Source organism: Camellia sinensis, chromosome 2, assembly GCF_055761805.1.
Source record: "Camellia sinensis isolate YWXY chromosome 2, ASM5576180v1, whole genome shotgun sequence".
In the NCBI taxonomy this organism is placed as follows: domain Eukaryota; kingdom Viridiplantae; phylum Streptophyta; class Magnoliopsida; order Ericales; family Theaceae; genus Camellia; species Camellia sinensis.
This window is the reverse complement of record NC_138962.1, coordinates 70,488,600-70,505,514: the sequence shown is the minus strand read 5'-3', so window position 1 is coordinate 70,505,514 and position 16,915 is coordinate 70,488,600. Positions and strand designations below refer to the sequence as shown.

General features: G+C 36.0%; 1 protein-coding gene across 1 annotated transcript; it reads left to right on the top strand.

The window, feature by feature from the left end:
- Positions 1-1,876: 1,876 nt before the first annotated feature.
- LOC114308568 (uncharacterized) lies at positions 1,877-2,851 on the top strand. The gene has a single exon (XM_082910788.1). The coding sequence runs from the start codon at positions 1,877-1,879 to the stop codon at positions 2,849-2,851; it is 975 nt and encodes a 324-aa protein (XP_082766914.1).
- The last annotated feature ends 14,064 nt before the right edge of the window (positions 2,852-16,915 follow it).

Genomic DNA, 16,915 nt, shown 5'->3' with positions numbered 1-16,915 from the left:
TTTAAATATAAATTAATATTAATACATCAATAAGATAGACAAAAAATAAAATATATAAAACAAAAAATTAATTTGATACATGCAATGCACATAATTAAGCACATTATGTCTTGTTTATTTATTTATTTGTATATTGGGATAATTCTTTTCTTCAAATATTATAATAATTAAATTATAATGTGTGGATATACTTGAGCCAAGGGAAATGAACAATTGGAAGAAAAAGTCCCAAATCCTTATGTGAACCCTAAAAAATTGTTGGGTGCTAGAAGGGTACCATGCGGCATGTCATATGGTGCCTTCAACCAATCACAAACGCCATAGCCTTCCATGTTGTCTCCCTATCACCCAACACATAAATGTAGTCCCACTCTCTGAACCAATGAGAGAAGAGAAAGGTACCACATGGCTCCTACCATATCTGCACCCAAAAATTTCTCGTGAACCCTAGGCCTATCTGCACCCAAAAATTTCTCGTGAACCCTAGGAGTTTGTTCGTGATTATGATAAAGTGGATGTTAATAAGTAAAAATTTGGAAATCCTTGAAATTGTTAACATTGGATGAGAAATTAAATGCTATAGAATGTGTTTGAGATGCCCAATTGCCCGGTCATGTGAGAACGACGAATGTGGGGTTGTCTTTCAGGTGCCCACTACTTGGTCCGCATGAGGGCGGCGAATGTGGAGATGTGTGAGGCGTCCACTGGCTGGTTCGTGTGAGGACGATGAAAGTAGGAAGGTATGAGGCATCTACATGCCATCCATGTGAGGACGGAGAAAGTATGGAAGTTGATAATGATCAATATTTGTAAAACAAAGTTAGAAATATAAATGAATCCTTGGCTTTTAGAATTGATTTATGCACATTTACATCAAATGTTTATATACATGGTTAAAGTTATTCTCTACTGGGCAAAAGTGCTCATCCCTATTTACTAACTTTTCAAGGAACGAAGAAATCCAAAATTGCCAATGAAGAAGGAGAAGAAAAAGACCTTTTATTTAATTATCTTTTGTGAATTGAGAACTGTAGTGAAATCATGGAACCCTTTTGTTTATTTTGGCTTAAGACTTGTAAAGTTTGTTTTGTATAGTTTCCAATGCAATTAATACTAATAGGGGATCAACGTAATTGTTTTGTAAATTTTTTTTAGCTCATTGAACAGGGATAATTATTGTGTAATTGTTTTGTAAACCAAATTTGCCGTTTAATGAGAAAGAGAATTAATTGGGTGGAATTATTTTGTGTTTATGTGAAGACTGTATGTTAATGGTCTCTAGTAAATGATTTTGGCAAGGTGTTACAAATTGGTATCAGCGCTGACCAGGTCGAATACCTGGAGCTCATGGGATGTGACTTTGTCACATTGGGTTGTCATGTTAGTATGAGGAGTTAATGGTTTTGTTTGGTTATGTGTTTATATAAATAGGTGTGTATGGGGTCTATTCTCTAAGGTGTGACTTGTGTTCATTACATTCATCGAAGTCCCATAGGAAAGGCATCTGATCAATGCTTTTTCCACTAGGAAATCCTTGAATGTTGTGAAATGAGTTAATATCCTAGGAGAAGGATATATATGTGTTCTGTTTTTTTACATGTTTAATTTGTTGAAAATGATATTAAGACTTAAGGAGAAAGTGATGAACTAGTATATAAATTGTGAGCTAATCTTGTCCACATCTACTCTTATATATAGGATGACTGGACGCGTTAGGGGTCGTGGTAGGCCTTGTCGAGGCGGTAGGAATATTTTGGCTCAACCAGAGATCCCTTCTCAAGAAAAATGAGTGGGTCAAAATAATGTGGCCGCTCCATCGGCCCAAGACGCTATGAGAGTGTTGGCTCGAGAAATGGCCGAGGCCCTTAGGGAATCAATGGATATTCTTAGAGATGAACAAGCTGCTAGAACAATTGAAGGGGAGACTAGAGTTTTATTCCTAAAAAGAGAATTTTTCCACTCGAATCTTGCCAAGTTTCTTGGGGGTACTGAACCGTTAAAGGTGAATAAATGGCTTGAGCAAATTACTAAATCTTTTAAGATTTTAGATATTCGAGACGGTGAACTTCGGGTGGCGCTTGCTAGTTATCAATTGAAGGGGGATGTCGGCCAATGGTGGAAATATGCCAAAGGTCGAATTAAGCATACTTGGGAGGCGTTTACTCATGCCTTTCAAGAGAAATACCTCCCTTCCACTACGACGGAACATTTGCAGAGAGAGTTTGAGAAACTTGAACAATCTGATTCCATAGTGGCGGAGTTTGAGGCTACTTTTATGAGCCTATCTCATTTTGTACCCGACCTGGTAGTTACTGAGGAGCGTAGGTGTCTAGAGTTTGAGAAGAGACTGAGGCCGGAAATTTTGATGAAAGTGATGGAAAACATGATCCGGGATTATGATAGGTTAGTAGAGTCTGCGGCACATGTAGAGATTATGCTTGAAGGCGAGGAAAAGAAGCGACTTAAGAGACAAGGGTTTACCGAATCTCGAGGGAGTTCTATGGCATCAAAGAAGTCGATGAGTTCTACATCTTCTCATGTATCGTCGCCGCCGATTGCACCATCAAATTTCATACCAAGAAGGAGTACGGATGGTACAGGACAAAGTGGGATCACTTGTTATCAATGTGGTGAGAAGGGCCATAAGTCCGCTACGTGCCCACAAAAGGGTAATCAACAACGACAGTTTTCTACTCATTCTCAAAATTTGGCTTTGGGTGGAGGTCAATCGCCTGTTTGTTATCAATATGGCCAGTCGGGTCATATGAAGAAGTTTTGTCCCCAATTTACCAGGACGACTAGTGCTTCAGGGTTTCAGTCGGACAGAGCCAGAGACAGACTCACCAGCTAGTTCAGTCTGGACAAGCAGCTCGAACTGTACATGGAGCTACCTCCGTGCAATCTATACTACATACCTATCAACAAAGGGGTGAGCAAAGTTAACAGAAGCCTCAGGGAAGAGTTTATGCTGTCACCGCATCTGAACAGTTGACCGGACCTATGGTGATGTAAGGTACATATCTCATATATAATACTTGGAAAAATGTTGATAGATATGAGGGCATCTCATTCATTCATAGTATCCTCATTCGCATCCATGTTAGGGTTAAAGGTTGAACCATTAGAATCTTCTCTTGTGGTAGAATCACCAATTGAGGTAAATTGGTTTTGACCCATGGGCGTCGTGGGTGTGTGATTAAAGTCGCTAACGGCCAATTACCTTTTAGTTTGGTGTTGTTAGAGATGACTAGTTTTGATGTCATTCTCGGTATGGACTGGTTATCCTCTTATCATGCGGTAATAGATTGTTATCGTGGGAGAGTTACTGTATGTACGACTAGGGGTGACTATTTCTATTTTCTAGGGGATAAGTCTGATAGAGTTTTACCACGGTTATATGACTCACGTAGTCAAGGTAAATTCACTTGTCTTCTTGCAACCTTGATGACTGATGAGAATGGTGAAATGTGAGGGGTATTTCCTAGAGTGGTTTGTGAGTATTTAGATGTTTTTCTGGAAGACCTTACCGAACTACCACCACATTGGGAGGTTGAGTTTTCCATAAATCTAATGCCAGGTACCGCACCCATTTCCATGTCACCCTATCGATTCACCCCAGCAGAGTTGCTTGTTTTGAATGAATAGTTACAAGAGTTGTTAGATAAGGGCTTTATACGGCCTCGTACCTTGCCTTGGGGAGCCCCAACTCTCTTTGCGAAGAAGAAAGATAGTTCCTTACAGTTATACATTGATTATCGTAAGCTAAATAGGGTCACGGTTAAGAATAAATACTCGTTGCCAAGAATAGATGATCTTTTTGACCAACTCAAGGGCTCTCAGTGTTTCTCAAAGATAGATCTAAGGTCAGGCTACCATCAGTTACGTGTGAAAGAAGAGGACATTCCAAAAACGACTTTTCATACACGTTATGGCCACTATGAATTTCTTGTGATGCCGTTTGGGTTAACCAATGCCCCTGCCAGCTTTATGGACTTGATGAATCCAGTTTTCTGTGAATATCTTGATAAGATTGTGGTAGTTTTTGTGGATGATATTCTTATATATTTGCCTTCCGAGGAAGAACATGAGTTGCACTTTCATATTGTGCTGCAATTACTTAAGGAAAATAGATTATATGCCAAGTATGAATAGTATGAGTTCTGGCTTTCTAAGGTGAAATTTTTGGGTCTTGTTGTTTCCAATGATGGAGTTACCGAAGATTCTTCAAAGATCGAGGCGGTGCAGAATTGGGAGCGACCTAGGAACGCATTTGAAATCCGTAGTTTCTTGGGTCTTGCCGGTTACTATTGACAATTTGTGAAGGACTTCTCCGCATTAGCTTCTTCATTGACTAAGCTAACAAGAAAGGGGGTTAAGTTTGTGTGGAATGAAGCATGTGAGAAATCCTTCTTAGAATTGAAAGCTAGGCTAACCACTTCGCCAGTTCTAGTCATCCCCGAGAGTGGTTTGTGTTACACTGTGTACTGTGATGCCTCTAGGGAGGGTTTGGGATGTGTATTGATGCATGAGGACAAAGTAGTGGCTTATGGTTCACGCCAGCTAAAGACCCACGAGAGAATTTATCTAACACATGATTTAGAGTTAGCCGCTGTTATTTTTACCCTAAAATTGTGGAGACATTATTTGTACGGGGAGAAATTTGAGGTGTTCTCCAATCATAAAAGCCTTAAATATTTATTTTCCCAAAAGGATTTGAATTTGTGTCAAATGAGGTGGATAAAATTTTTGGAAGATTATGACTTTGAATTACACTACCATCCCGGGAAAACAGCCAATGTTTTGAGCAGAAAATCCGTAAGTGCTCTTGTTAATCTCGCTATTAAGGAATGAAAAATGTTGGGTGATTTGGGTGAGTTCAATTTGCATCTTGGCAAATCTTCGACACATGCCACCTTGTTTTCCTTTCTTGCACAACCAACACTTGTTACTCGAGTTATTGATGCACAACAGAATGATGTAGAAGTTGAAACAATCAAGGAGAAAATTACACAAGGGAAGGAAGAAAGGGGTTTGAGGGTCGACTCCAAGTCAAATGTCTGGTATATGGACTGTCTTTTTGTACCAGAGTCATGTAGAGAAGAAGTACTTTGATAATTTCACCACTCTCATCTTGCAATGCATCCAGGGAGTACAAAAATGTACCATGACCTTAGCCGACAATTTTGGTGGAGAGGTATGAAGCAGGATGCGGCATCATTTGTATCCATGTGTCTAACTTGTCAGCAAGTCAAAGCAGAACATCAACGGCCAGCCGGGTTATTACAACCCTTGCCTATAGTGGAATGGAAGTGGGAACATATTACTATTTTGTTTCAGGCCTTCCTAGGACACAAAGAGGTAATGATGTTGTTTAGGTAGTGGTGGATCGATTGACTAAGTTGGCCCATTTTCTAGCTATGAGTATGGGGGACTCAGTTGATTATCTGGCAGAACTCTATGTTAAGGAGATTGTTCGGCTTCATGGAGTCCCTGTGAGTATTGTCTTGAATTAGGACCCTCGTTTCACCTCACAATTGTGGTAAAGTCTACAAACAGTTATGGGTACTCAATTAACCTTTAGCACTGCTTACCATCCACAAATCGATGAACAATCTAAGCGTACTATCCAAATTCTAGAAGATATGCTAAGAGCTTGTGAACTAGACTTTAAAGGTGCTTGGGAGAAATACCTACCTTTAGCATGCCTACAATAATAGTTACCAAGCTAGTATTGAGATGGCTCCTTTTGAAGCTTTATATGGGCGACCATATAGGTCACTAGTGTGTTGGACTGAGGTGGGAGATTCACCTATGCTTGGGCCGAAGTTAGTTCGTGAAACCATTCTCATTTCGAAGCGATTAATAATGGCTTAAAGTCAACAAAAGAGTTATGTTGATAGAAGGAGAAGACCTCTCTCTTTTGATGTAGACGATCATGTATTCTTAAAGATCTCACCTAGAAAAGGTTTAATGGGATTTGGGAAGAGCGGTAAATTGTCACAAAGATTCATTGGTATCATGACCCAAACCCGACCCTATAAGTTTAGCATCGTAATCGGCCAGTAATCCTCGGATTACCGAAGGCCTCTGATGTGAATAACAAAATATAAAGGGCTAACGGAAGCAAATATAGAAACATACATAGTCTAATGAGCTGTGTAGACATATATATACATATACGTGACGTCATAAATATAATAGTCTTACGTCACATTCATTACAGATATAGACAAAAGGGAACTAATAGGGCTGAGCAAGGAATCCGTGAAATTAGTAATCTGATCCAATCCAGTCCAATCCGATAGGTTTGGATTGGTTTTTTGAATTCGTGGTTCGGTTTCGGATTGAACAATTAAAAATCCGTAGTCCACGAATTGGTTCCGGATTAAACCCCACGGTTCCGGATTAGATCCGATCCGGACCATATACAAATAGTCTATATTTTTATTATACATTCTCCCTATAGTATCTTCTCTTATTCCATATAAAACCTAAACTCAAACCTAAACCCGCGTAATATCTTCTTTTATTACTTTTGTTTGTTAGTTTTTAGTTTTAATTTGTAATGGTTTAAATACTTATGGTGAAATCAATTTTCTTATGGTTGTTTAAATTCTAGAACAGTATGTCGCTATTATAGAAAGACATGTTGCTATTGTGGAACTAATATAGCGCTATATTTATGTTTTTATGAAACTAAAGTGTTATATATATATTTTTGTTATTTAATTATGTGAATCCGTGGTCCTAAACCGATCCAATCCGTATTTAAATGGATTGGTTCGAATTGGTTCCATGATTTAAACGGATTGGATTGGTTCCAATTTTTCAAGAACCGTAAATAACGGATTGGTTCTGGTTTTACCCCCAATCCGGTCCAATCCGGACCATGCTCACCCCTAGGAACTAAGCCCAATATACAAATAAACAGGAAATTGTCCAAAACTCAAAAGATAACAAGGTCTTGTACATTCACAAAACATGGCCACATGGCTTGACTTAATCCGAGACCTCCTCGGGAGGCACAAAAGGATGGCTGACAAACCAAAACTCCAGGTTATCAACTCTGAGCCTGGTCGCGCTGGATCACCTACATACATAAATAAATGGTGAGCGAAGCCCAGTGAATAATGCCTAGGATGTAATGAGGAAGTAAAAAAATGCACTTGAAAACGCTTAGGCAAATATGCTGAAAACAGGGCCTCGCTCAAGCACAACTTCCTTCGCTCGAGCGGATGGTCAAAAATGTGAGTGGTCGCTCGAGCTCAGCTTCCTTCGCTCAAGCGGTCTGTAAACTCTGCAAAAGTACTGGTTGCTTGATTTTTCCACTTGATGGTCACTCAAGCATGAGACTGAGGTCTTCGCTCGAGCGGTCTGTAAAAATATAAACTACTGGAAGCATACAATTTATGCTCGATCCAACTTTTGGTCACACGAGCGGAAATGTAAAACACTGAGTGGTCGCTCAAGCGCAAGATTTGTCGCTTGAGCAGAGAGCAAAATTTTGGGATTTCCAAATTTGCTCCCAAGCTTCAAAACTCAAATTAAAAGTTGCAAAACAAGTTCTTTTGGGCCAAAAACTAAAGACATCGCTTGTAAACTTGCAAAACAACATGAATTCAAAGCCATTTCGTAAAATCAAAGCCCAAAAACATGCCAATTGTACAAATTTAAACTTGAAACTTCCAAAACATAACATGCATGATTTTTCATGAACTCAATCCTTTCACATCATGATCAAATGAGGTAAGATGATGAGAAACTTGATAAATTCTTAAAACAAGGTCGAGATAGACACATGCATGTGAGATTTGTTTGTAATTCAAACTCAAAATGTAAGAAAATGTACATGCATGCATGTTATGGCCCAAGTTCATCCATTCTAGCTCAATCCCCGCATTATACAACTAAATTTTCTTGAATTCTTGCATGGGTGAGTCAAATGTAAGCTTAAGGAGTGAAAATCTTACCTGAAGTTCTCAATTCCTTGAATTCTTAGTGAGTTCTAGCTCAATTCTCCATTTGGTCTTTAATTCCCAAGCAAATTCCTCTCACCTCAAGTTTGATATCAACTCTCTCTCTTTTGGTCTCTTTCTTCCTCTCTCTCTCACGTTAGTGTAGGCCCAAAAATGATGAATAAGAGATGACTCAAGTGGATTACAAGCCTTTTATAGGCTTGATTAGGAAAATTGATTAATTACACTTACCACTAATCAAATAAGCATTACTTATTCTAATTATTTCGCTTCGAAGCAAATTTGAATTAAACCTACCATTAAATTCTAAAAATGCTCAATAACACAGAAACCAAGTCAATTTTGTGATCGGACGCCAATAAGGCCTTCAATTTGTAGAACAAAATAAAATCATAGATAGATATTCCTACGCAAGGCAGATAGAAACTCATACAGCATATAACACGCGCAATTAATGCAAAATTTCACCTTAATTACTTATTAAGCACAATTAATCATGGATTAATAGTTAATCACTAGTTGGGGTTGTTACAATTGGCCTCTTTGATGTCATAGAACGAGTGAGGGAGGTAGCTTATCGCCTTGACTTACCCCTGCAATTGTCCAGAGTGCACAATGTATTTCATGTTTCCATGGTTCGCAAATATGAACCTGATCCTTCCCATGTTTTGGACTGGACAAATTTAGAGATGGATGAGAATGCTTCGTACAAAGAAAGATCGATGAAAATCTTAGATCCCCTTGGTCAAAGTATTATGGAACCATTATGGAGTGGAAGAGGCCACTTGGGAGCGAGAGGCCGAAGTTCGTGAAAAGTGCCCAGCTTTATTCAACGATATGTAAACTTGTTATTTGTAATTTTGGATGTTTGTAAGAAAAGTTGTCAAAAGAAATGAATGAAAGAAATCTAAACTTCCATGTTTTGTTTGAAAATTTACCTTGATTTTGCTTTGATTCGAGAAAAGTGATGGTTGAGATTATTGTTGTGGTGATATTTACCTTCTTGGGAGTTATTAGAATTATTTTGGCAGGAACTATGCTAATTTCATGAGTGAAATTCCTTAAGGGGGTAGGCTGTAGCAGCTGACTTTGGTTGACCGCTCAAGCGGTCATTTGGTCGCTCAAGCGGAGAATTGCTGCTCCCAGTATTTCGCAGGTTTACAAGTGAGACCGCTCGAGCGAAGGAATTGTTGCTCGAGCATAAAATGTGAGCTCCTAGTACTTTCATTGTAGCTCTGCAAAACTTCTAAGACCTTGTGTTTACTGCTTGAGCGGTCCCTTTGCATTTTGGTTCTTCGCTCAAGCGGTGGAAGTTTCGCTTGAGCGGTCATGTCAGGATAGCAGATTTAAAACATAATCTAAACACACTTTTGACTCACTTTTTCATATTTTCTCTCTCTTTTTCCCTTTTTTGAAAACCCTAGTACTAAAACACTAGATTTTATCTATATTTAACAAAAATTCATCTTAGTTCCTTCATTAAAGTCGCTCTCCTCTCCAAGAGCTACACTTTGAACCGATTAAAACGGGGAATCTTGAAAGCTCATTGGGTGGACCTTCATCTTTCGTTACACAACTTTGAGGTAGGAATATCTTTAGCCTTGTATATCCACATTTTGGTTTAAATAGGTATGAATCTTAAGGTTTATAGGATTGTTGAGATGAATGAAGTATACTTATATATACATATACCCATGGGTTGTATGCTAGGAAGTATTTCTTGAAAGTGATGATGGATTATGACGTTAACTATGAAATAATGTGTGAATATATTTGAACCAAGGGAAAGGAACAATTGGAAGGAAAAGCCCCAAATCCTTATGTGAACCCTTGGGGTTTGTTCATGATTATGATAAAGTGGATGTTAATAAGTAAAAACTTGGAAAATCCTTGAAATTGTTGACATTGGATGAGAAATGTAAATGTTATAGGATGTGTTTGAGGTGCCTACTTGCCCGGTTGTGTGAAGGCAACGAACGTGGGGTTGTCTTTGAGGTGCCCACTGCTCGGTTTGCGTGAGGGCGGCGAATAAGGAGATGTGTGAGGCATCCACTAGCCGGTTCGTGTGAGGACGACGAAAGTGGGAAGGTGTGAGGCGTCCACATGCCATCTGTGTGAGGACAGAGAAAGTATGGAAGTTGATAATGATCAATATTTGTAAAACAAAGTTAGGAATACAAATGACTCCTTGGCTTTTAGAATTGATTTATGCACATTTACATCAAATGTTTATATACTTGGTTAAAGTTATTCTCTACTGGGCAAAAATGCTCTTCCCTATTTACTAACTTTTCAAGAAATGAAGAAACCCAAAATCGTCAATGAAGAAGGAGAAGAAAAAGACCTTTTATTTAATTATCTTTCGTGAATTGAGAACTGTAGTGAAATCATCGAACCCTTTTGTTTATTTTGGCTTGAGACTAGTAAAGTTTATTTTGTATAGGTTCCAATGCAATTAATACTAGGAGGGGATCAATGTAATTTTTTTGTAAATTTTTTCTAGCTCACTGAACAAGGATAATTATTGTGTAATTGTTTTGTGAACCAAATCTACCGTTCAATGAGAAAGAGAATTAATTGGGTGGAATTATGTTGTGCTTATGTGAAGACTGTATGTTAATGGTCTCTCGTAAATGATTTTGGCGGGGTGTTACAAATGTCTTAACATGACAAAATAATATATTAAATAGAGTGTTGCTATTAGCACCCCATCAATTATTTTGGACCCCCCTCAAAAAAAAAAAAAAAAAAGAGTCAAACAATCAATAGGGGCAAAAATGTCTTAACGTGACAAAATAATATATTAAATAGAGTGCTGCTATTAGCACCCTATCAGTTATTTTGGATCTCTCATTTCTTTGGACCCTTACTTATAAACTATAAAACCCTTAAAATTTATTTTCTCCCCAAAAATAATACCAAAATTATCTTTGTAAAAATATTTCACCCATTCAAATGCATACCCCCTACATCCCAAAATGCCTCACTGCCAAAACCTTAACAAAACCCACGACGATGGAACCTTCCAAAATCAGTGGAAAAAAAATTGTGGTGATTTTGTCAATCTGTTTGATTTTTTTTTTCAATTACCTCTTTTCACACACACAACACAATCAACTTTCATGCTTCTCTAGTTGGTTTTCTGTCATTCATAAAACTGGGTAGGATTTCACCCATCAGTCAACTAGTCGGTCGTCCACCCAAGGGTGGTCCAACCTCTTTTGTTTGCCTGCTTTTGCTACTACTTTGGTTATCTGTTCCCGAACAAATAAGAAATGTTCGGTTACTTGTTCCTGAAAAAATAAATCATGTTCGGCTCTGTGTTCCTGAATTTCAATTACATGTTCGGGAGTTCAGTGCCAAAAAAAATGACGAACATTTATTATTATTTTTTCCATTTTTTCAAGAAACTTACCTTTATAAAATCAATCTCCTCTAAGCTAAGAATACAATCAAAGCTGTGAACCTCTTCTAAGTTTTTATTGTCGTACTCCTCTCGTCTTATAGAGCTATGGTTACCGGAAAAACTTCCACTCATTGTCATTGTTAGAGAAGTGTATGTAATCAAATGGTTGTCACCATTGCAGCCGAAATATTACCGACAAAGGGTTTTCAAGATTTTGAGGATGGACAGATTTTTAAGGTGGGATTTGGGGAAGATGGATGGGTGGTAATAGAGGTGGGTGCTCTGATAAACCATAACTCATGATGCAATGGGTGTGTGGGTTTAAAAGAGGGGGAAAAAAGTGAGTGAGAGACAGAGAGGAAGAGGAGGCAAAGATTGATTATCATGTTAAAATCCAAAACCCAAATAAAAACCCTAGATTCTGACACCTTCTTCCAAAAAAAAAGAAAGAGAAAACAACAGGGGGGATAGCTTTCTTCCTTGGAGTTGTGTAAAGAGAGAGGAGGTAGAGATTGAGGCAGATGATAGAAATCACCTCCTCTCAGCGAGGCTATATTTCAGAGATCACCACCGGGGCTATATTTCGGAAATCACCACCAGAGATTAAACTTCTAAAGAGAGAGAGCTTGGTGGAAAGAGAAAGATGTGTGGTGGGAAGAGGAAGAGGAAGAGGTGTGAGAGAGAATGGAGTTTGGAATTTTGAAATCAAAATCAGAGAGAGAGAAGATGTCTATGTGAATTGATTCAATCCTGAGGATGAGAATCGAAAAGCCAAATGTAAAACTGATCTAAAGCATTGATATTCACCAAAAAATCTGAACCATTGAAATGTCCAAGTAAGACAAATGAGAGGAAAACATTTTGAACCATTTGATTGAATCAATGTGATGTTGCATATTTTGACAAATAGACAAAAGTCCCATCAAGATTCAAAAATCACCCTTCCTTGTTATATAGAAGATATATGATGGTTTAGATCACTGAAGTTAGTTCAAGTTAGTCCAATAATAGGTCAAATTTACTTTGTAGTTGAGATTTTAAATTTTAGCAAATCCGGATTCTGATTCTCATGACTTGAAGAAATATTAAAACATGTGCAATCCGACTGAGAGCTTGCTTGACACTTACATTTGTTTTGAAAAAAAATTGCATATAAATCAAAGTGAAGAATGCAACAAGTAACTCTACTCGAACATAATCACACACCCAGGGGCGGAGCCACCTAAGGCTTAGGGGGGTCACGTGCCCCCCCTAAACTTTCAATATTTATACTATTACCCATATAAATAAAGATTATATATTATTTATCCTTTATAAAATTTAATAGTGACCCTCCTTAAATTATGTAAAAATTCTTGTATTTTTAAAATTTTAAAATTTTTGTATTTTATTATTTTTATTATTCTTGTACACTTTTAATTATAGGTCAAGACAAGAATAGAAATCAATTAATAATTCATTTCTTATTATGAGATTTGTTTAGTTGCTTATTTCTCCTCATTATGGGACTTTTTTTGAGTTGATAAAATTGAACTTATTGATTATTTGGTTAATAGAATTTAATTATTGATCGTAATTTTATAAGTCACGTTAATATAAATCTTAAGATAATTGTAATAAAAATAAAAATAAAAATGTATAAATTTAATAATATCTCGTTGTTACTTGTTATGGGGAGAGGGAAAAAAAATTCAACATTGTGATTAATACGTGTCTCTTCTACGTTAAATTTCTGACTCCGCCATTACACACACCATTAAGAAATATCTCCCACTTTAGAAAAGCTTTACTGCAACAAGTTCTTAAAGTTGTGACTAACAAATTATTATATTTTAATTGGTGGAGGTGTTGTGGGAGCGCGTTTGGTTATTAAAACATACTTTTCCAGCCATGAAGCTATTATCAAGGTGGCATTTCGCATCGAAGAATTTGTGAGTGTAACTAGTAGGGGTGAGCATGGTTCGGATTGGATTGGATTGGGGTAAAATCAGGACCAATCCGTTATCTACGGTTCCTGAAAATTTGGAACCAATCCAATCCGTTTAAATCATTGAACCAATCCGAACCAATCCATTTAAATACGGATTGGATCGGTTTAGGACCATGGATTCACATAATTAAATAACAAAAAAATATATATAACACTTTAATTTTATAAAAATATAAACATAGCGCTATATTAGTTCCACAATAGCAACATCTATTTCTATAATAGTGACATACTGTGCTAGAATTTAAACAACCATAAGAAAACTGGTTTCACTATAAGTATTTAGACCATTACAAATTAAAACTAAAAACTAACAAACAAAAGTAATAAAAGAAGATATTATACGGTTTTAGGTTTGAGTTTAGATTTTATATATAATAAGAGAAGATACTATGGGGGAGGATGTATAATAAAAATATATACTATTTGTATACGGTACGGATAGGTTCCAATCCGGAACCGTAGGATTCAATCCGGAACCAATCCGTGTACTACGGATTTTTAATTTTTCAATCCGGAACCGAACCACGGATTCAAAAAACCAATCCAAACCTATCGGATTAGACTAGACTGGATCGGATTATGGATTTCACGGATTCCTTGCTCAGCCCTATTAACTAGGATACTGCTACATCCTAACGGTGGTGGATGTTGCTGATGCAAGTCTATCAGAAAAAATTTGTTTGTTGTCTGCCATTGTTCTTAGCCAATTGGGGCCCTCTATTATTATAGTGTGTAGGATTGTTGTTTATTGTGTTGTTTTGTTATTTAGTGTCAGGTTTGATTTGATTCCCCCCTGTGGTCTCTCACCAACTCTTCTGGCTTAAACTAATACTTGATTTTGTGTTATTTTTTCGACTTTGAAGCTACACTATAATGTTTTCGCTCTTATATAGCTCTTCTTTGTTTATGCAATTTTATATATAATTTGTGTTATTTTCATCAATATTTTTTTTTACTGATAAAAAAAAAAATTATTCCAAAAGTTTTCATCATTTTTACTATTGATTTTTTTTACCAAATGTTAAAGAACTCAAATACCTTAATAAATGGTATCGTGAAAGACAAATGCAGGGCTATTGATATTTTTCATAGGAAAATAATATACAAATTCACTTTCTATACTTACTTTTGTAAACTTAATGATGTGTAATTGGTTAATGATTAGAGAATATACAAGAAAGAGAGTTGTCTTATTTTAATGAAGTTAGAATAATTTCATCATATGTATTTGCATTTTATCCTTTATCTTTGAGAGTTGCCTTATTTTGATGATGTTAGAAATTTATTTCAATTAATAATTTAGGTAATTTTATCATTATATAACAGGGTAATTAAAAAAAATATTTTTTTAGTTAATTTTGTTGAATAAAAATTTTCTGACAAGTAGTATTTTTACAATTTTTCAAACTATAAGAAACAAATCCGTATTTTAAACCAACCTCAATGAGTGTATTTGTAATTCATCTTAATATAAAATGGGTGATTGATTCATAAATTCCAAAAGGTGAACTTGTGGATCATCAGTCCCAACCTTATTTTAATGAACAGTGGTGCTAGAGACCTCTAATTTAAAGGCTCTAAACACGCCTCTAATGAGATGGAAAAGAAAAAAAAAAAAAAAAAAAAAAAAAGAAAAGACAGACACAACACTGACAGTGGCAGTGGGTCCAGTGACGCCTCAAATTAGAGGTCCCAAGCTTTATTGTTTAATGAACATGAAGTCCCATTGAATGGGAATTGACACATTTGCCCAGGTGGTTTATTGTATTAGCCACATTTGGAAAATACACTAACCACGTTTGGTAAAAGTATAATAAAAGCTTCTTTATTTGTTCTATATTAGCTATGTTTGGAAAATACACTAAATGCTACGTTTTGGAAAAAGTACACTAAGAATTTTTTATTTATTTTGTATTAGCCACATTAGGAAAATACACTAGTCACTTTTGAAAAAAAATATACTAAAGACTTTTTTATTTGTTTTGTATTAGTCAAGTTTGGAAAATACACTAATGATGTGTTCGGTTGGGGGATTTGAGAAGAGATTTGGCAAGAAAAATGGAAAAAGTAGATAAAATGTGAATAAAAAATATATATATATATTTTACCTAATTTCACACACCTTTTCCCTTCCTTTTCCAAATCTCTTCCCAAGTCTCTCAACCAAACATAGAGTAAGGGCCACGTTTGGAAAATACACTAAGAACTTTTTTATTTGTTCTCTATTAACCACGTTTGGAAAATGTAACACATTCCCCCCCCCAAAAAAAAAAAAAAAAAGTCAAACAATCAATAGGGGCAAAAATGTCTTAACGTGACAAAATAATATATTAAATAGAGTGTTGCTATTAGCACCCCATCAATTATTTTAGATCTCTCATTTCTTTGTATCCTCACTTGTAAACTATAAAATCCTTAAAATTTATTCTCTCCCAAAATAATATCAAAATTATTCTTATAAAAATATTTCACTCATTCATATGCACACCCTCGGCATCCCAAAAAGCCTCTCTGCCAAAACCTTAACAAAACCCAAGATGGTGGAACCTCTCAAAATCAATGGAATAAACTTGTGGTGATAAAGAAGTTTTTTCTCTGTTTCATTACGAGATTTGTCAATTTGTTTGAATTTTTTTTTTCTATTACCTCTTTTCACACATACAACACAATCTACTTTCATATTTCTCTAGTTGGTTTTTTGTCAATCATCTATAGCCTCACTGTACTTGTATGCTCTCTGTGTAAGCAAAACTGGGTAGGATTTCACCCACTGGTCGACCACCGAAGAATGGTCCAACCTCCTTTGTTTGCCTGCTTTTACTATTGCTTCGGTTATTTGTTCCCGAATAAATAAGAAATGTTCGGTTACCTATTCCTAAAAAAATAAATAATGTTCGGGCCTGTGTTCCCGATCCCCAAAAAAATGACGAACAATTTTTATTATTTTTGTTATTTTTCTTCAAAAAATTTACCCTTATAAGGCCAATCTTCTCTAAGCTAAGAATACCATTAAAACTATGAACATTTTCTAAGTTTTTATTATTGTACTCTTCTCATCTTATAGAATTGTGGTTACCGAAAAAATTTTCATTCATTATCATTGCCGAAGAAGTTTATATAATCAAATGATTGCTACCATTACTGCCAAAATATTACTGCCAAATGGTTTTTAAAGTTTTGAGGATAGGTAGATTTTGAAAGTGGGATTTGAGGAAGATGGATGGATGGATGGTGATGGAGGTGGGTACTCTAACAAACCCTAACTCATAGTGTGTGGGTTTAATTATGAGATGGGATGTCCCAAAATTATTAATGTCTTTTTTAATAATTTCATTTAAGATTATCACTGTAATTAAAAAAAAAAAAAAGGGAACACCTTAATTGGTGGGTTGAAACCATCCTTCATTTTAATGTTGAGTGTCCATTTTGTCATTAAAAAAAAAAAAAAAAAAAACCATTAAACAAATAATGAGCACAAGATTCGAACTATGAATAATATAATGACTCTTTTTACTTAAATCAAACATAATATATAATAAA